Source organism: Benincasa hispida, chromosome 9 (genome assembly GCF_027475165.1).
Source record: "Benincasa hispida cultivar pf3 chromosome 9, pf3_genome.v1.1, whole genome shotgun sequence".
NCBI classification, from domain to species: domain Eukaryota; kingdom Viridiplantae; phylum Streptophyta; class Magnoliopsida; order Cucurbitales; family Cucurbitaceae; genus Benincasa; species Benincasa hispida.
This window is the reverse complement of record NC_143486.1, coordinates 31,638,748-31,660,972: the sequence shown is the minus strand read 5'-3', so window position 1 is coordinate 31,660,972 and position 22,225 is coordinate 31,638,748. Positions and strand designations below refer to the sequence as shown.

At 33.1% G+C, this 22,225-nt stretch overlaps 1 protein-coding gene and 1 long non-coding RNA gene across 2 annotated transcripts in view; both read left to right on the top strand.

Annotated features, from left to right (window-relative positions):
- Window positions 1–1,246: 1,246 nt before the first annotated feature.
- On the top strand, window positions 1,247–6,808 carry LOC150033738 (uncharacterized). Its single transcript, XR_016532348.1, has 3 exons — window positions 1,247–1,710; window positions 1,799–1,868; window positions 6,594–6,808. It is a non-coding gene; the product is annotated as an uncharacterized LOC150033738 (long non-coding RNA).
- Window positions 6,809–19,222: 12,414 nt separating this feature from the next.
- Window positions 19,223–22,225, top strand: part of TTN8 (Structural maintenance of chromosomes (SMC) family protein) — a 46,014-nt gene continuing 43,011 nt past the window's right edge. Inside the window, exons 1-3 of the mRNA XM_039042258.2 lie at window positions 19,223–19,501; window positions 19,638–20,087; window positions 21,891–22,127. Coding sequence (XP_038898186.1) covers window positions 19,650–20,087; window positions 21,891–22,127 — 675 coding nt within the window. The 5' untranslated portion in view covers window positions 19,223–19,501; window positions 19,638–19,649. The remainder of the gene's footprint in view (window positions 19,502–19,637; window positions 20,088–21,890; window positions 22,128–22,225) is intronic.

Here is a 22,225-nt window from a genome sequence, read left to right as displayed (position 1 = left end):
GCTTATTATGTCAGTATATGTTTAGTCTATCAGCAGGTGAAGGCCCTGAGGCAGAAGATAACAGGCTTGCTACAACCATTGGATGTGCCAGAATGGAAATGGGAGAGCGTGGCTATGGATTTTATTATGGGGTTGCCCAGGACAGCGAAGGGTTTCTTAGTGATTTGGGTTGTAATAGACAGACTCATCAATGTGGGACATTTTATTCCAGGAAAGCCCACGTACGCGGTGAGTAAGTGGGCTCAGTTATACATGAAGGAGATAGTAAGGTTGTATGGTGTGCCAGTGTCAATTGTGTCCGACAAAGACCCTTGTTTCACCTCCAGTTTTTGGAAGAGCCTCTAGGCAGCTTTAAGGTCGCGGTTGAACTTCAATACAACGTTTCACCCCCAAACTGATGGGCAAACAAAACATTTAAATCAGACATTGGAGGACATGTTGCACGCTTGAGCGTTGGAATTCTTAGGGGGTTGGGACTCCCACTTACATTTGGCAGAGTTTGCTTATAACAATAGCTATCAGGCTACCATTGGCATGTCGCCGTTTGAAGCTCTTTATGGCAGAGATTGCAGGTCTTCTGTTTGTTGAGGTGAGTTTGGGGAGAGGAAACTGGTGGGAACTGAGTTAGTGGAATTGACGAATGAAGCCATGTAAAAGATCAGGGCTATAATGCTAGCGGCGCAAAGTAGACAGAAAAGTTACGCGGATGTTAGGCGTAAAGATCTGAAGTTCGAAGTAGGTGACAAGGTGTTTCTGAAAGTGGTGCCGATGAAGGGTGTCCTGAGATTCGGGAAGAAGGGTAAGCTAAGTCCGCATTTTGTAGGGCCATTCGAGATCTTGGAGCGAGTCGGCTCTATGGCTTACCGGTTGGCCTTGCCACTGTCTCTCTCCGTGGTCCATAATGTATTTCATGTTTCCATGCTGAGGAAGTATTTAACGGACCCGTCTCATGTGGTGTACTTTGAGCCCTTGCAACTGAATGAAAACTTGAGATACGAGGAGAAGCCCGCGCAAATTGTGGCCATGGTGGTGAAATTTTTGCGTAGCAAGGAGGTTCCACTAGTGAAGGTTCTGTGGCAGAATCATCAATTTGAGGAAGCAATTTGGGAGCGAGAAGACAAGATGAGGGCACTGCATCCAGATCTCTTCCAGGATTAGAACTTTTGAGGATGAAAGTTTATTAAAGGGGGGAAGAGTGTGACGCCCCAAAGTTTTTTTTAAAAAAAAGTTGGTTAATTTAGGAAAAGGAAGAAGGAAGTAGGGTTATAAAGATTGAGGTCATCGGGCTGCGTGCGAAGAAAAAAAAGGGATTTCTTTTTTCTTTTCTTCTTCTTCTTCTTCTTCCTCTTCCAGCCGCACGCCCCCCTTCTCTGTGCATATCCGTGCTGCCGTCGACCGTGGGTCTCCAGCTGATCGTTTTTTTCCTTCTTCTTCGTCGTTGACCGCACGCTGTCTAGCCAAAGCCTTGGTTCGCGCCGCTGCGAAGCTCGACCTCCAATGACCCGCGCCTCCTCGCTGTTGTCAACTGCGCCGCCGTCGATCGTGAGTCTTCCAGCGCGATTGTCTTCGCCGTTATCCAAGCCACCGCTCGATCGTGGGTCTTCCAGTCGCGCCAGATTCTTCTCTTCCAAGCGCCGTTCTCTGTCCGCCTGTTGTCGTCGGTGTTGGTAGCAGTCGGTTCACGGCAGTCCGACCGAGTGGTCTGTTGGGGTAAGTTCAGTTTTTTTTGTTCGCAACCCATTTGGGGATTCTTGGGCCTAAGCTAATGTTCACCTATGGATTTTGCAATTGGTTTCAGGAATGTGTAACGGTGAAGAAAGTTTGCGAGCGGAGTAAGGTCTCGTTTTGGGATAGTTCGTTATCCTGAGGTAAGTGGTTTACTGCGGTTGCCCTAAGATCTTGTTAAGTCTGCTGACAATTTTTATGTCATTTACGAGTAATCTGTGATGGAATCTGATATGGGTAGTTGTAGTTGACGTATTAGAATACTATATAAATTGGATGTAAGAGTAAACTGAACACTGTGATAAGGTGTGATGCATGAGTAAGCTAGGAATAGGGTGCTAATGTTGATGTATGAGTACTGTGTGATAAAGTTGATGTATGAGTAGCGGTGTTAAAGTTTGATGTCGACTCATGGCCTTGATTGCATGTTTATGTCTGAGATTGTACTGAATGTTTGTATGCTTATGTCTATATGAGATTTTAGTGGTTGTTAATGTACCATTGGGCTATGCACATTGCATGTGTGAGCCTTTGGGCCCACACCCTATGTTTATGTACGATGTCCTTTTTGTGATCACCACTTGTATTTATGCCCATAACCTTTGTGTCACTACTTATGAAAGCTTGCCTTCGGGTTCACCCCTTATGCCTATGTCTATGCCTATATTTATGATGTCCTTGTGCATTTTGGGTCCAAGACTAACAGATCACTGAGTGGGCCCAGTAGTGGGCTGCTTACTAAGTATATCTTTATGCTCACCCTTTTCTTTCCCTATTTTTCAGATAAGGGTAATGACAGAATGGCGCATGACAAGAGAAATCCATGTCCTGGCCATTCTGCACCCAGTATCATGTTTTTGAAATCTGGTCTAGAAGTTAGGCGTCTTACACTTTCATGTAAAATACATCAATTTTATTATTTGACTATTTAATTTCTTTCATTTTTAAAGTAGGGTTTAGGGGTACCCCGAATGGTAAATTATTTTATTTTATTTTGTTTTAGTTTATTTATTATTACTTAATTATGTTTTCATATATTTGCTCATTTGAGCTTATTGAATAAAATTTGGCTCTTTTGTTTAATGATATAAAAAGAAATTGTACGGTTAAGTCTATGCATGCATAAAATAACGTCCTGAAATGTAGTAGGAAACTAGGGTCATTACAACCTTCGTCTTCACCCTTGGCAGAAATGCAGTCCTTCAATTTCCTATTTATGGGTTTGTTTTAATTAAAAAAAACCCACAACATTCAACTTTTTTGGCTTATTTTTTACTCTAAAAAAATCAACCTACCAAAAGAAAATCTAAAGCAGTTGAATACCTCTAAAAATATTCAAATTTCAATTTACAAAAATTGAGGTTAAAATTCAATCAAACCCAAAAATACCATGAGATTGGTTTCTCGACACAATGAGAGCAATGTTTGTTTGGACGAATTCCACGTGTTAGTTTATATAACTTTTTTATTTTATTTTATATTCCTCTACCTAGTTTCAACCGTGGATGTGATTTTGTGTATGTTTTACTTGTCTAAATTGTTTATTTTAGAAATATAAAATGATTTGGATGAATTTAAGGTGGTTTGTTTACTAATTTTAGGGATTTGGACTTATTTTTGGGTGGTGAATGATAAACAAGTTAGCTTGAGATTAGTTTCGAGTTTTCATATTTTTTGTAGTTCTTAGTATTAAGTTGGAATGTTAGATAGGTTTTAAGATTAGATTGCATATTCGTATGAATCTTAGTATATGCTTGAAACTAATTTTAGATAAAGGATAGATTTAGATATTATTTTGAATTTCATATTTGTATGTCTCAATATGAAGTTGAAATTTGAGATAAGTTTTAGATTAAATTGGTTTATTGTGTATGTTGATTAAGTTGGTTTACTTTTGATGTTGAGTTAATTGGTTTGTTTTTGTATGTTGATTTAATATGTTTGTTTTAGATGTTGAGTTCAATGGTTTGCTCTGGATGTTAAGTTAATTGTTTTTTTCTATGTTGAGTTAATTGGTTTGTTTTGTATGTTAGTGTTATTTTGTGGTTAAATATCGTTGTTAAATAGTTTGGAATTAATATTTGGTTGAATTATATGTATATTTAGAATTGTAGAATAATAGGTCCACTTCCTTTTGTCCTAATATATTGAAAAACAAATTCTTTTTGAAAATATTTCAAGGAAGATAAAAATTTATAAATTTCTTTTAATTAAAAATAATCAATTACAACTCTAAGAGTTGTAAAGAAGAACAACTCTTCCATCAAAAATTGAATGAAACTTAATGAATCAAAACTATAAGTTTTAATTACTCATCTGTCTCTCCACTGCCTAATATTGTTCTTAAAGAAAATAACTCAATTAATTGACTAAGTCATACAGGTTTTAACTTATTGTGTATATTACGTTCGTGTTGCGTCAAAAAATATATTCTTAAGACTGGATGAAGAGTAGATTAAGATTAGAGACAAGTTATCCACCGAGTATGCCGAAGGAGTAGCTCAATCTCTTGAAGTGGCAAAACATCATGTTAATAACTTGGGAAAAACAAGATATCCATGCAAAAAAATGTATGAATGCAATGTGGGAGCCAATAGATGGAGTTGAACGACATTTAATCATCAATGGAATATCTTCATCATATCATCAATGGATATAACATGGAAACCCAGTCGACTTATCTATGGGATATGAGAGTCACACATCTCGATCGACACATGATGATGGATTAAGTAAGACAGAGATAAATATTGTGAATGAAGAAGATGAAATGTTGAATATTATAAATGACACATAGTGTCCAATTACCGATATAAATGAAGAAAATAATGAGAATGAGATGCATATCAATGCCCAAAAAAGAGAAAACAATTCAAACTTATTTGAAGACTTAATAAATGAAACACGTAATCAGTTGTACCCTGGTTGTACAAAATTATATCCATTGATGTTTTTGGTGAAGTTGATATATATTAAGGTTTTTAACGGTTGGACGAACAAGTCGTTGGATCTATTGCTCGAATTGTTAAAAGAGGCATTTCCCATTAGAGCATCTATATCTAGTTCAATTTATGAAGCTAAAAAAAAAGTTGTGTAACTTAGGACTAGGTTATAAGTCTATTTATGTTTGCAAATACGATTGCATTCTATATTGGAAAGAATTCGTTAATTAGTTGTTGTGTCTAGTATGTGGTGAGTCTCGGTACAATATTGACGATGGAAAAGGCAAAAAGATCCCACATCAAATTTATGGCATTTTTCTTTAATACCGAAATTAAAGCGATTATTTGTATCTAAACATTGTGCATTTGAGATGATGTGGGATAAAGATAAACGCGTTGAAACAAATGGAGTGTTGTGACATCCAGCTAATACTGAAGGATGGAAGCATTTCGATCGCGAGTTTCCTCAGTTTGCTTTAAACCCACGAAACGTTCATTTAGGACTAGCTTCAGATGGCTTTAATCCATTCGAAAATATGAGTACTTTGTATAATATGTGGCTTGTATTGCTTATTCCTTACAATTTGCCACCTTGGAAGTACATGAAATAAACAAACTTCTTTGTCTCCTTTCTTATACCCGGGCCGAAATCTCCTGTAAAATAAATTGATATTTATTTATAGTCATTGATTGAAGAGTTAAAAGAGTTATGAAATGAAGGTGTGACACTATGATTGTGTTAACAGCGAATACTTTAAACTGCACGCGAGTTTGTTGTGGACTATTAATGATTTTCTTGTGTATGGTGACCTATCAGGATGGAGTACCAATGGTTACCAAATATGCCCTATTTGTAAATAGGATACGTCATCATTAAGGTTAAAACGATGTTTTATAGGGCATCAACGTTACCTTCCAGAGAATCACTGTTGGCGTAGGAGCAAAGAATATGATGGAAAAGTGGAACGTCGACCTCCTTTAGTTTTCATGAATGGAGGAAATATCTTATGCAGGGTGAACTTGTTAAACTTTTTTCATGCTTAGCAAACATTCAGAGAAACGTGATAAAAAAACGGAAGTGTAGTATAAATTGGAATTAAAAAAAGTATAGTTAGTGTATGGTATATTGAGTTTTTTTATGTTCTTACATTGAGTTTTAAGTCATATATTGAGCTTGAGATTAATTTTGAGATGGGTATATGCTATATTGAGTTTGTGGATTGGGGGAGGAGGGTTAGATTGTATTGAGTACTTTTGAATTTGTTAATGTTATTATGTTGGATTTAAAGTTGGTGTAGGGATAAATGTAAAGTTATGTTTTAGTTAAAGTTGAGATTTAAGTTCCATATTGAGTTTGAGATTAAAATGTGTAAATATTGTGTAAATGTGTACTTTTTTTTTTTCAATTTGCTAATGTTCTTATGTTATGTTTTAAGTTTTATATTGAGCTTGAGATAAGTATATGTCAAATTGAGTTTGTGAAATTATGTTAAGTTTTAAGTTTTATATTGAGCTTGAAATGAGTATATGTCAAAATTATTAATGTTCTTGTGTTGGATTTAAAGTTGGTGTAAGGGTAAATGTAAAGTTATTTTTAAGTTTTATATTGACATTGAGATGAGAACATGCTATATTAAGTTTGAGGTTAAAGTGAGTGAGGAGGAGATTGCATAAAGATCATTTATATTTGTCAATGTTCTTTTGTTGGGTTTAAAGTTGGTATAGGGGTAAATGTATAATTATGTTTAGTTTAAGTTGGGCTTTAAGTTATATATTGAGTTTGAGATTGAAATGGGTAAATATGAGTTGATTTATTTCAATTTGTTAATGTTCTTAAGTTGGCTTTAAGTTTTACATTCATTTTGAGATTGGTATATGTCATATGGTATATTTAGCATTGAAATTATTTCAACTTGTATTTTGTAGGTATCTTGAGATTTATATTGAAGATACATCTCCCGACAAGCTAAGTTTGGTTGTAGAATTTTATTTTATAGGTACTTTGTGGTTTATATTTTGTGGATATTATGTAATGTATTTTGGGGGTTAAGAATTTGCGGAGATTATGTAACGTTTAAGACAATCTTATTAGTAGTTGTTTATTTGATAACTTTACAATATTCAAAAATATTTTGTGGATATTATTTAATGTTGTAGACATTTAGTTAATTTTATCAACTTTTATTTTAGTTTATTTGAGTTTTTGTAAGATTCAAACAGGCATGATATTCGTTTAAAAAAAAGTTAAATATTTAGTAAATATATATATATATATTCCTGACGCCTAAATATATAATCTCAATGGTACAAGCGTCAGGAAAAAGTGTAATTTCATGATTTTTTTAAAATTTTTTCCTGACGCTAAAATTGGTGACCATCGACAAAAGGTTTCTCCCGACCCTAAAATAGGCAACCGTTGAAAAAACCAATATTTTCCGATGGTCAAATCGTTAACTAAGCATCGATATAAGTAACCCTCTCCCAACGACAAAAAAAAAAAAAAAAAAAAAAAAAAAAAACCGTCAGCAGAAGCTACTTCTCCCAACAGTGAAAATCTATTTTCACCATCGGGAGAAAGACCTTTTGTTGATAGTTCCTTTTGGCGTCGGGAGAAATCCTCCATTCTTGTTTGGTCGCAAAATCTTTTTTTTTTTACGATTAAAAATTTTTTGGGTCGGGAAAGGTTCTCCCGACAGGGCTTTCCCAACGACTTTGTCGACGGTTAAATTTTCTTCGGGAAAGATTTTCTCGATAGTTTCTTTGGCTTTTCCCAAAACTTTCTATTGGAAAAAGTCGAATTTCTTGTAGTGAGAATAGAGTTGAGGGGAAAATATCAACAAAAATATGATCGGAAAATCATGGACCCGATGCACAAATATAAGAATACGTGTATACGATACACGATTTATCTTAAATCGTATATCCGATCTACGATTTAAACTCCGCGTGGCTTCAAATTTTGCTAGATAGGGATACATGTGTACATGAAGGAAATTGTGGACATGGTCCATGAATTCCTCCACTCCTCAAAAATTTCCCCAAAATCTGTCTCCTTTTACAGGTATAACCTTCTCCTAAGCCCTCTATTTCTGACAACATACCGTCCTCTGCATTTGATCACGACTTCGACCTTGACCGTTGCCTCCGCCTTCGAGCATGACTCCGACCTCCATAGTGCATAAATGGAGAAAACTCCATTATCAATAAATGTAAAAAGCCTATATTTTTTCTTATTCTTCTCTTTCTTATTCTCTTTCTCTTTCTTATTATTCTTCTCTTTCTTTTGGTTCTTCTTCTCTTTCTCTTTCTTCTTCTTATTTTCTTTCTTCTTCTCTTTCTCTTTCTTCTTAAAAAATCTCCTCAAAATTGACCCTTTTGTTTTCCTTATTTAATTCATTAAAATTTTCATATTCCAATTTTTACAACCGTCGACCTCTTTATTTTCATATTCCAATGTCTACCGCTGCCTCTTCATATAATTAACTCTTCATTTTTCTTTAATTAATTATAATTTTCATATTCCATATTCCACATTTTTTCCTCCTTTATTTTTTATTCCAATCCTTTCACCAAAGAAAGAGATGGGGTCACGTAAGAAAGAAAATTGTAAATAAATAAATAACTCGTGGACCTTAGACTCATGGCAGCCACTTGGCAACCACGTTGGTCGCGTGACATGATTAATGAAAATCGTGTATCGAGTACACGGTTTTTATCACAACCAAACTCACCGTATTTTTGTCAATAGGTTGGTCTTTAACCTTATTTCTAAAATTTATTTCTTCAACCACTTTATTTTAAAAAATAAAAAAAAAAAAAAAAAATCTCCAAACCCTATTTTTGTCGTTATTTTCAAAAACTACATTATTCTTGAACTTAACCCAATTATGTCCCTAAAATTTTTAAAATGTTTTTTTTTAATCCTTGAAATTTGAAGTTTCATTTCAATACAATACTTAAATTTTCCATAAATTTCATTGATAGAATAGTTTGTATATATTTATGTGAACAAATCTTTTTTAACCACATATGTTGTCAGTCTTACTTCTTTCAATCTCAAGCTGTCAAATCTCTGTTATTTTCATTTATGGTTTTTTTTACTAACCCTAATTCCCAAATTTATTTCCAACATGTGTTTGGATTTGTTTACTTAAGAAATACGTAAGCCTATTCTATGTATAAATACATCATTATGGCTCCATATGAAGTAACTGAAACTAGAACGGGATCTGGGATCCAAATTTTAGTCTAAAACTTAAACTTTTGACTTCTTCTTTATTCTATACTTCTATCTCTGACTTTAGCATCAGAGTCATTTCTCTTTGTTTTGTCTTCAAATTACAATTTTACCGTTGGTGTCACATGGAGATTATGTGTGTTTTTTCTTGTCCAACATTTGACATCAACAGTAAGTATACATAAGTTTCTTGTCCATGAATTTTATTGTGGTTTCACTGTTCTGGACTAGTTTTATAAGCTTTTATTGAGGTTTTTTACTGTTTTGCAAAAATTTTTCTTGATGCACTCGCATAAAAATCCAAATTTTCTAGATTCGTGCCTAATCGTTCATGGTTGTTATTATCTCAATCTAAATTGTTATTCAACACCAAAAATGCTTGGTAAATACTCAAGACACCATTTTCAGTCATCCCTCAATCACCTTGGTCTATATAAATGGACGAAGGCTATTGGATCATCAATAATCACTCATTTAAAGAAAGCCTACGCAAATGAACCTAAACTTTTCATGAATAAAAGTTCCTCTGAAGAGTAGGCTTCTTTAGGTCAACCCTACCCACGAGAACATTTTGTAGAGTGGGATTCACCTTAAAAAGGATCAAATCCATCCTAGAGAGTACCTTAGTTTGTTGCCTCCATTCGAGTACTTTATTTCCAGTTTTTTTTTCTTTATAGATTTGTTCTTCTGGTTCTTCATTGTCTTTCTTTTATTTTCCTTATCATTTCTTAATTTTCCTACATTGTAACCAAACATTGGATTTAATGAAATCTATTAATTCTTATCTAATTATGGGCTAAGTTTCTAAGGGATTTAATCACATGGATACCACGAGGATTTATGGGGTGAGTTTATGCCAATGCATCATGTTGTCATTGTTGGGTTTTATGTCATAAAACCTGTGGTTTGTAAACAATAAACATATTGTGTTAATCGATATAGAAGCTATTGAAGTTTAATTCAATAAAGCTATTATTGAAGGCATGAATTGCTCATTTCGTTTTAGAAATAACCCAAATCCAATAAATTAAAATCCATGGCTATTACATGAGTACTTGAATTTATGTGGAGACATAAGAATAGACAAAGTTTGAGTAAATAGCCAGAATGGTCTATAGTATACAAATAAGACTGGATACCTTATTATATGGACACTATCGGGTGTGGTCCACTTTCTAGATGTTACAATTATTGTAAAGTGTTACAAACGAAGTGATCCTGATTCATTCATGTGGAGACACGAGAGTGGGGCGTCCTATGCAAAGAGTTTGTGTAATATCGAACCAAGAACTAAGTCACTCTTACTTTATAACGTTGTTTATTGTTTAAGATTGATTATTTAAAAGTAATGACCTAGGTAACTTGACCTTAATCCTGAGCTAACTATAAACTCCCGTTTATTTGAGATTATCCTTATATTTGCATAGGTGAGGATTAACATAACAATGTCGGCTCAATAAGCCTTCTATTTCAGGAGTAAGATCGGGTAGATAGCTGGGGACATAGGGTGCAAGATGGAATTCACTCCTATCCGCTTTTAAGGATAATAGAGAGGTTGTTCCCTTAAGTGCTAACTCCAAGTCTTAAACAAGGGGCTCCACTCTCTCATTGACCCAAGAATGACTTGGTTTAGTGATTGGATCACAACCCAATTGTTCATTAGAGAATCAGTGGGACTTAAGAAACAAGATGTAATATTGGGGATAAAACAACTTTTGACTCAATCGTTATTACAAACAACCTATGAAGGGTTGACTTGCTGATTATGGTTATATCGAGTGGACACAATGATTGAATAAACAAGCATGCAACTGAAGCAAATAGAATCAATAAGCACTCTAATTACATTTAATTTGAATTCTAAGCATGTTATTTCATAAATTCAAAAGAGGGTTTTTAGAAGAAAATACCTTTGATGATTTCTCCCAAATCCAAGCTGCTATTCACGTGTTTTCAACTCCAAATTGATAGTGAACCACCAAGAGATCTTCTCTACTATTCTCAGCCTTGAATTTGAGTGGCGGAACTCGAATTTGAGTGAGTTTGTGAAGGAAAAATTTGGGTTTGAGAGTGAGATGAAGATGAACTTCATAAAACCATTTTCTTCAGCCAAATTCCATCACGTCTCTTCAATTCAGAGAGCTTTTATTCTTTTGTAGCATGCAAGCATTTCATAGTCAGCAGCTACTCCCATAACATTGTGCGATTTGTGTGTGTTTGTACGAAGAACACCTCTTACTTGGAAGAAAGTGGGAAAAACTCACTTAGTTCATCTTCCAATTTCAATTCTTGATTTCATAATTCAATTAATTCAAAAAATTAATCAAAAATGATTTAATTAATTCACAATTAATCAAATCCAAAATATCAAAATCCAATTTCTTTAAATTGAATTTAAAAATTGGAATTTAATTTATTTTTAATTAATTAAATATATTTAATTTAATAACAAATATTAAATTAATCACACATCCAATGTTAAACGTGAATCTTATTCATGAAATCAATATTTAAATATTATAAACTCTCCAATTTCGTTTAATTTCAAAAATTAAATGTTAAATAATTATATGAAATATAATTATACAAATCCTAATTTGAATTTGAACTTATCCAAATTCAAACCTTAATTTCAATTTGAAATTCTATTTGAACATTTCAAATTGATATCGTTCCAAATTCACTCAATTTAATAATTCAAGGTGTTCATGTTTTATGAGTTAGTAGAGGAACCTTATGAACCTACAGATCACGAGCTCCAACGATTAAGATTAATTGGCTAAAACTTTTTACATCAAATTAATCAGTATTCATTAACTATCAAGTCACACCACCATAGGTTGATAGTCGCACTCTTCTCACTATAGATATATTTGTGTCCACATGATTTAACCATAACTAGTTAGTCGACCCTTCACAGGTTGTTCGTAATACCGATTGGGTCAATGTGTTGTTTTACCCTCGATATTATGTCTTGTTCCTTAAGTTCCAACCGATCCTCTAATGAACAATTGGTTTATGATCCAATCACTAAACCAGATCCCTCTCGAGCTAGTAAGAGGGTGAGGCCCCTTATTCAAGACCTTAATTCAGTACTTAAGAGAACAACCTTTCTCCTATCCCTAAATTGGGTAGGCGTGAGTTCCGTCTTACACCCTACGTTCCCAGCTATCTACCCAGTCTTACCCCTGAAATAAGAAGCTTATTAAGCCATCACTGTTGAGTCAACCTTCACATATGCAAATCTAAGGATAATCCTGTATAAATAGAAGTTCATAATTAGCTCAGGATTAAGATCGAGCTACCCAGGTCATCTAAGCGAAATAGTCAGTCTTAAATAGTAAACAACGTTTATAAAGTAAGAGTGACCTATTCCTTGGTCTGATGTTATGCAAACTCATTACATAGGACACCTCAACTCCTTATGTCGGTACATGAATGAATCTGGATCACTTCATTTGTAGTATCTTTACAACAGCTTGTAACAACTATAGAGTATGTCGCATCCAATAGTGTTACCAGAATAAGGTACCCAACCTTAATCATGTACTATAGACCGTTTTGGTTATTTACTCGAACTTGATCCATCTCTATGTCTCTACATAAAGTTCAAGTATTCATCTAATAGTCATGGATCTTAGTTTATTGGATTTAGACTTTTACGTATGCAATTTATAGAATAATAAGTTTATTGACTATAGAATGTTTAACTTTTACAAACTGTGAGTTTTATGACATAAAACCCAACACACAAATATATCTACAGTAAGGAGAGTGCATCTATCGAGCTTTAGTGGAGTGACTCGGTAGTTAACGAATATTAGTTAATTTGGGTTAAAGAGTTTAACCGGTTAATCTCGGATCGTTGAAGCCCATGATTTGTAGGTCCATTTAGATCCCCTACTAGCTCACAAATAGATTAAACCTTAAGATAGCGTGATGAGAGAATTTGAAACATTCAGATTCGAATTGAGAAAATCGTTAATTATATATGATATAATTAAACGTTTAATTATCGAATTAAACGAGATTGGAGAATTGGATAATAGGATAATATTTAAATTTGATTTAAATATTACATAAATAGAGATTCATGATTGAGGAATTAATGTTTAATTAATTTAATATTTGATATTAAATTAATGTAATTAATTAAATTGTTTCATTAATATTAAAAATTAATTTTGTATAAAATTAATAAATTTTCGTATTAATTATAGAATTAATATTGAAATTAATTTTGAAAATTAGTTTTCAAAATGAAAAGAAAGTTTGAAATTTCAATTGAAATTCCTTTTTAATTAGAAAAATCCAATAGTGGGTTTTTTCAAACTTGAACACTCAAAATCCACTTAATCTTGCAAATAGGTGCTGTCATTTTTCTATGCAGACGAGTTGATGAATAACTTGCACAAAACTGAACAAGATTGAGCTCACATGGGGCTCTTGTATTTCTGAATGCTGGCTGGTTTGAAGAAGTTCTTCAACAAACCTAGAAAATGCATTCTTTCTCTCTCCAAAATTCCTTAAATTCCTACTCATTTTAAATCCCACATTTCAATCTAAGGTCCAAGATAATAGATGGAAGATCAATTGGTGGTCCATACCTTGTTACTGAGGAGATTGGAGCTGAATTTCATGAATTGAAGAAAGTCTTCAAAGGTAACTTCTCAAAACCCTATTTTCTGTTATGAACATGCTTTCTTAGTTGCTAAAATTGATGAATTAGAGTGCTTAATGATTCTGTTTGCTTCCGCTAATTGCATGCTAACTCCACCAGTCATGACCTTTGCATTTTATTTATTGAGTTTATTGTTATCTTGTTAATAGAGCAAACATGCATAAAATGGAAGCTAATCGAATTATTAAACACTCTAATTACACTTAATTTGAGTCATAAGCATGCTAACACACAAGAATATACAAAGAGGTTTTCAGAATTTATAACCTTTATAGAATTCTTTCATTTCCTTGCTAATCTCCACAAATTTGATATTCAAATCTTCAGTAGACTACCAGAAGAATCTTCTCTACTATTCTTAGCCTTGGATTTGAGTGGTGGAACTTTGAATTGGAAGGAAAATTAGAGAAGGTTTGAGAGAAAAATAACTATCTGCAGAATTTTCTCAAAAATCTGATTGCATGCCATCAATCTCATTGAACTTCAACCTTTTAATCAAATTTAACATGCAAGCACTTCAATAATCAGTTCAATGACACTTCAAATAATATTATTGAAGTGGACTAAGTGTTATTTTGTGGAAAAATACACTATGAAGAGTGATTTTAGGATAAACCTACCTTCAAACCAATTTTCAATTTAAATTTTATTTCATTTAATTTTTTTAACAAAAATTTGATTACATTAAATAAAACATAAATCCAATTTCTGAAATTGAATTTTAAAATTGAAATTTATTTAATTTTAAATAATTTAATATCAAATATTAAATTATTAGAAAACTTAATTCAAATATGAATCCTATTCATGTAATCAATATTTAAACCACCATTTAAATATATTAAACTCTCAAAATACGTTTAATTTTAATAAATTTAAACATTAATCATATCGAATATAATTATTCAAACTCTAAAAATGAATTTGAACATTTCAAATCCACTCAATATTTTAATCCAAGGTTTAATCTTTTACGAGTTAGAGGGACCTTATGGACCTACGGATCATGAGCTTCAATTTGAGATTAATCGGTTAAAATCTTTAATCCGAATTAATCAATATTCGTAAGCTACCGAGATATACCAATATAGTTCAATAGTTGCACTCTCCTCACATGTATTTCTGTCCACTTGATTTAACCATTATTAGTAAGTTGATCCTTCACAGGTCGTTCATATTTACAGCTAGATTAAAATTACTATTTTACCCCTGTAAACACATCTTGCTCCTTAAGTCACCACTGATCCTTTATCAAATAATTGGTTTATAGTCCAACTAATAAACCATGTCCCTCTCTATTATGAGAGGGCATAAACTCTTTGTTCAAGACCAATAATCAATACTTGAGAGAACAACCTATATGTTAACCCTAAATTGGGTAGGAGTGAATTTTATTATGCATAACTATGTCCCTAGCTACCTATCCAATTTTATCCCCAAAATGGGAGGCTATGCAGATCAAAGAATAATCCTCAATAAATAGGAGTTCATAATTAGCTCAGGATTAAGATCGAATTACCCTAGGTTATCGAATTGAAATAGTCAGTTTTAACCATAAACGTTATAAATAAAAGTGACTATTTCATGGTCCAATCTTTTGCATATGATGCCTCCACTCGCATGTCTCCAAATGAACTATCTCCGGATCACATCGTTCGTATCAGTATACAAAATGGGCCGCATCTAGAGTATCCCAGGATAAAGTATCCAATCTCATCGATATACTTATAGACCTTTTAGGCTATACATTATAACTCGTTTCTCTCTACATAAAGTTAAAGTATTCATACTATAGCCATGTGTTCGTTTATTGGATTTTATAATAGAATGCAATTCCAATAATACTTTATTGAAAAAATAGAATATGTTTCATATATTATGAACTGCAAATTTCAGGACATTCCCAATACTTGTACATTAAACTGCTCATATAATTTAATATGCTAATTGAGTCTTGATGCTAAAAAGGTTAAGATATAAACTTATTTCACAAAGAATATGAGACTAAGAGCCTATAGATAAAACTGGCGTGTAGCCTTAGAAATAAAGGATACCATAGGATGAAGAAATTGTATGAAATTAATATAAGATCTAGCTAACGGTAGAAATGTAGACATTAGCTACTTAAAACTTCTAAAGGAACTTAGACACATGATCTAATGGAAGGAGTTTTTTGTCCATATTAGGTCATTGTCTAGGTATGATGCGGTCACATAGTTCAAGGCACCTCTTGGTTGAAACTTGATTATAAATCTATGCCTTCATCTTCTATTTATTTTAATAATATGCATATTGCTCGAGCTCACTCATTTTATTGGTTCCCACTTGGTTTATATCGAAAACCTTTTTTTTAAAGAAAAAAAAATGAATTGTATAAATAGTCTTTTGAGATGTGATACTTGGAATACTCTCACGTTAATTACTTATCAACAATGTATGCTTACACTAAGACCATTCTCATCTATATTTTCATCACATATACATGTTTGGTTGATTAGGTGGCTAAAAAGCTGGTCAGCTTTCACCCCTATTATAGACGATATTTATTTTAATTATAAAATTCACGTGAATAAGAGTTATATAAGAAAATATGAAGGGTATAAAGGTAAAAAGAAGATGACCATGACACGATAATCTAAAAAAATCCATGTTTCATGATGACATCCTAAATTCTTGCATCTCTATATGCTCAAACATCTTCGCAAAATAAACACTACAATCTAGATGCACATTCCATGAGAATCTTGGATTGCTACCAAATAAATGACTGTTTAGAGGTCATCAATCAAGTATGATAAATTCAAACCTCGACCTGATGAGATATAATACATGTTAGTTATGACTAAATTATGCTTATTTGATCTAAATGTCATTTCTAAGACAAAAAAAAAATTGTTAACAATAATATTATTCACGATGAACATGAGAATAACTCATATGACCTAAAATTTTGTTATCAAATTAGAGTTAGGATGTTTAATTTCGAGATAAGATGTTCGATTTATTATCATACCAACAATAAATTGAACCAAATAAAATCCAATCTATTGGTTTAATTCTTTGTTGGACATCGGTTTTGGATACTTTCTTTTTTTTTTTTTTTTTAAAAAAAACAAATGGTTTGGTTCTTGGTTTTCTAAAAATGACAAAAATGAATCGACTTTTAGCCATAATATATATGGTTGATGTGATGATCGACCAAATGTGCATGTATGGTAAAAATATAAATAAGATTGGTTTAATGAAAACATACAATGTTAACAAGTAATAGACTTGAAAGTATTCCAAGTATCACATCCCAAAAGATGGATGCAACTATTTTTTTTCTTAAACAATACAAGCAAAGTAAATCGTTGCTAACAAGTGTAAACGGAAGTGGTTTTGGGTACTGTGCATGAAATCGTAACAAACAAAAAATGGAAGCAGGATTATAGTCAAATTTCAACCAACAGATTTCATACCTCAAGCTATACGACCGCATCACGTCAATAGTGACCCAACATAGATATAAAACTTCTTATATTTAGTATTGTTCTCAGGTTCCTTTAAGAGCCTAATTAGCTAATTATATATCTCTATGGTTAACTAAATTTAAATCATTTCGTGTAATTTCTAATTCTTGTGGTGTACCTCATTTCCAATGTTACATGATAATTCTACCTCTGGGGTTTTAGCTCATATTCCTTTGTGATATCAGTTTTTATCTTAACCTTCTAAATATTATGACTTTACTAACATGTTGAATTAACTTAACAAGGTAACATTAAACTCAACAAAAGAAATGTAAAGGTCAAAGCAACATGATGAGTTGGCATAGACTCAAGCCCCAAGGCTTTAAGGTTACGTGACTAAATCTCTTAGAAATTGAATGGATGAATTTCATTAATTCAAAAGTCATGAGTTACTCAATTCTTGAAAGTAGTAAATAAAAAAAATGCAATGAAATGAAAATAAAGAACAATACTTCTTGAAGTGAAATCTCACTACTTCGGATTCCACCTCTTTCAAGGGTTAATCCTCTCTCTACATACATTCTCATGGTGTAGAGATGACCTAAAACCATGATTCTTCAGAGGAACTCTCATTTTTGAAGGTTTTATGACAGCATTTGTTGAGAATTTTTCTAAGGGTTAATTGATTTCGTCGACGTTTGAAGAAGGAAGCTTCCACTTCTTTTATATAGGTGAAGGTGGTTAAGGGGAGACCAAATCAAGCTCTCAACGTCCTCCCATCAATTTTGGCATTGAAGAATGACTGTGGACCGAAAAAGAAGCAACCACTAACGACTGCCGATGATCTGGAAAATTATATTTTTTTGGATGCGAGTGCATCTCTACACTTTTCTACAAAACAATTAAGAACCTCTGTAATAACTTATAAAATTAGTCTAAAACAGTAAAAACTAACTTTAGATGGTTCGAAGATACGTGATTGCTCCTTTTATCCAATTAAGTCGTTTTAAGGGTTTCAATAGCATGCAGAGTTCTATTTTTCATAAAGAAAAGTACTGAAATATATATCAAAATAATGCCTTTTATGATATTTATCAATTTACAATATTTATTTTAATTATAAAATGCATATGAAAAAGAATGCTATATATATATATATATATATAAGGAAATATGAATAGTAAAAAGGTAAAAGAAAAAAAAGATGTCGACAACATGAGAATATAAAAAAAAATAAATCATGTTTTAGGATGACATCTAAAACTCTCGCATCTCTAGATGCTGAGACATCTTATATTACTGCAAAACATCTGTTATAATCTAGATGTCCGTTTCGTGTGAATTTTTGATTCCCACAAAATAAACGATTGTTTAAAGTACAACAATCGAGTGTTGGAGATTCAAACTTTAACTTTAAAGATGGTATATGCCAATTATGACTAAATTGTGCTTATTTTGTCTAAATGATATCGCTAAAAAAAAATGTTGACATTGATAATACTCACAACTAACATTAGAATAATTCAACTGATCTTAATTTTTATTATCAAATTCGAGGTAAGTTGTTCAGTTTGTTATCAAATCGATAATAAACCGAATCAAATAAATTCAATAAATTGAGTTTGTTCTTTATTTAACATTGATTTGATTCTAGGTTGATTAAAAAAATCGAAAAAACTAAATTAATTTTCACCCCTAATATATATGGTTGAAGATATTTATTTTAATAATATAATGCATATAAAATAGGAGTGCCATATATATAAGAAAATACGAAGGGTAAAAACATAAAAAAAAAAGATTTCCACAACATAAGAATCTAAAATCCTCGTGTTTAGGATGACATCGAACTCTTTGCATCTTTAAATGCTTGGACATCTTATATTACCACAAAGTAAACATTATAATCTAGATGCACATTTTATGAGAATCTTGAATCCTTACCAAACAAACGACAAGGTTTCAACAATCAAACCCTGACCTTAAGAGAGGGTACATGTATATGACTAAATTATGCTTGTTTTGCCCAGTTGACATTGCTAAGACAAAAAATATTGATAATAATATTATTCACGACCAACATGAACATAACTCAACTATCTATATATTATTAATTTGAGATAAGATATTTGATTTCATGTGGTCTAACTTGCATTAAAAAAAAGAAAAAAAATAGAAAACATACAATAATATTCTTTTAGGGAATTGAATTGGGCGAGCGGGTGGAAGAAAGACATTTTTCTATCTCAACGCCTAAATAAAATCTCTACCAAACACCTTCTCCCGCCAATTTCCGCGGATTTCTCTCCTCTACATTCCCGATCTTTCTTCCCCACTTCCTCAATTTCTCACTTCCATGGAAGGGATTCTGTTTTCCACTGAAGATACTTTCTCCACGCCTGATTTTTGTTGAACTGCTCCTTACTTCTACTCCCTTAATTGAAGCCCTAGTTCGCGTCTTCAGGTAACTCTTCTTTTACCCTTTTGAAAATTCTTCTTTCTTGATTGTTTAGCTACTCGCAATTTCCCTAGTTCCTGTGAATATTGCTTCTACTTAGCTGTACTTTTCTTTCTGAGTTTGTTCCCCTTCTACATGTAAGGCCTTGCACACCATGCCGTCCCTGATTTCGTCCGGCAAGATCCTCCGTTTGGAGCTAGAGAATTTCAAATCCTACAAGGGTCATCAGACAATCGGTCCTTTTTATGATTTCACTGCCATAATTGGCCCCAATGGAGCTGGGAAGTCGAACCTCATGGATGCCATAAGTTTCGTGCTTGGTGTACGGACTGGGCAACTACGTGGGGCACAGTTGAAGGACCTAATCTACGCTTACGATGACAGGGAGAAGGAACAGAAGGGACGGAGGGCGTTCGTTCGGCTTGTTTATCAGATGGGAAATGGGTCGGAGCTGCAATTTACCAGAACGATCACAAACGCAGGCGGTAGCGAGTATCGAATTGATGGAAAGAGTGTCTCCTGGGATGAGTATAATTCGAAGCTGAGGTCACTTGGAATACTTGTCAAGGCTCGGAATTTCCTTGTTTTTCAGGTTTACTCTGCAACCTTTGTTTCTCGTGTTTTTTTTTTTTTTTTTTTTTTTTTTTTTTTTTTTAATTATAAAAAGGTTTACCCCAAACTTTGATATACTTGTGCAATATATTTTCTCAAAACCTATAATCGCGGGGGTTCATAGTAATTTTAGTTAATTGTTTTTCGTCTCACAGTTCTGTTCATGAAAAAATAGCTTAATTAATATATATATATATCCTAATTTTGGAAAAGATTGTTTATAGATCAATCGGTTTCCTGAGTTATCTGAACAAGGCTAAAAGTTCATTATTTTATTATTTTAGTCTCTTCCATATCTATGTGGCAACTGAAAATATTGAACTTAGCAATTAACCTGAGATCATCAACTACAGCCCGTTAGATAAAGGCATATTTAAGATGCCGGCAGTTATATGGTTCTCTACCAGACCATGGAAACAAAAATTCTAAAAATAACAACCATGGGTTAGCCACAGTCAATTAGAGTCGATAAATGCCACGTAAATGTTTTTGAAATGAAAACGAAGCTTTTCATTGATATAATGAAAAAAGTCTAATGCACAAAGTACATATAGACATCAAGTAATAAAGATTAAAGATACAATTAAATGTTAAAACACAAAATCCTAGGATCAGTAGATGCACCTGGTTATCTCAACTAAGTTGACACAACCATAGCACTCTCATCATATCCCAATACAAAACAGTCTCATGCCAAGAGTACATGATTACAATGAAGAAATAAAAGCGTTCCAATTTAGACTAATGTATTGAATAGAATAATCAGCAAAGATACTTTGATTGGGAGCTCTATGAAGAAGCTAATAAACGAGATAAACGAGTAGATCCAATACGTTTCGTCCAATCCAAAGGTTTATCGAGAAAAAAATCTCTGATTACGTTCAAACCAAATTTCTGAAATTAACGCTTTAACCGCATTCGACCAAAGAATCTGATCTTTAGGCGAGAGGCTAGGGCCAACCAAGATTTGCTGCATGTTTTCAGGCCAACCAAGGCCACGTAAATGATAAATAATTTAGAGGGAATGTGTTCAAGTCATGGTAGCCACCTAACTAGGATTTAATATCCAACGGGCTACGAGTTGCCTTGACAACCAAATGTAGTGGATTAGAACACTTGTCATGTGAGAATAATTTAGATGCGCGCAAGTTACCATACATTTACAAATATAAAAGAATTTATGAAAATAGTACAATCTAGTACAAATTAAAATTGGCTTGGAACATTACATTAAAGAGTTAGGGAAAATGAGTTAGCAAACAATTTTTTTTTTACAAATTTGAAGATGAAAATTTGAAAAGAAGGCCAAGATTAATTTCTTTTAAATTATTTTTGTGTGTGGATAAAATCAATCTGCAGTCAAAATATGAAAGAGTGCAAGGGCACACAAAAGAAACCAACCCTAGAAGGAGCTAACCTAAAGAAAAGGGTTCCAATCAAGCAAGATGAGACCTAATGGATAATTACAAAAGTTCTTACGTTTGGGCGGGAAGTGGACTTTTTAAAGCCAGACACGTTTCATTCCATGTGCTACATGAAACAAGGCTGGCCAATAACCTTGTAATATCAATTTCTTGTATCAGATATTGATATTCAAGGTCGCAAAAGATGCGTTAAAAGAATAGTTGCATGTTTCAATCTATGTGCTACATGAATTGCAAAATGTTGCATTTAAGAAAGCCCACGAGCTCCTGTTCTGTTCACAGGCTCAACAACTTTTGAGTCTTCATTTTTGTTAGCCTTACATTTGCTGCATTCCTTGTTAACATACTTTTTCATTTAGGGCGATGTAGAGTCCATTGCATCCAAGAATCCCAAAGAACTTACTGGACTTCTTGAGCAGATCTCTGGATCTGATGATCTTAAGAGAGAATATGAGGAGTATGAAGAGCAGAAAGCCAAAGCTGAAGAAAATTCAGCACTTGCGTATCAGAAGAAGAAGACTATTGTGATGGAAAGAAAGCAGAAGAAAGAGCAAAAGGAAGAAGCGGAAAAACACCTCCGTTTGCAAGATCAACTGGTATGCAACCTGAGGTTCTCAATACGTTGAGCATGCTAAATAATTCGTACATTGAACAAGTGTCAAGTGTTCACATACTCAATGTCTGTCCAGCTAAA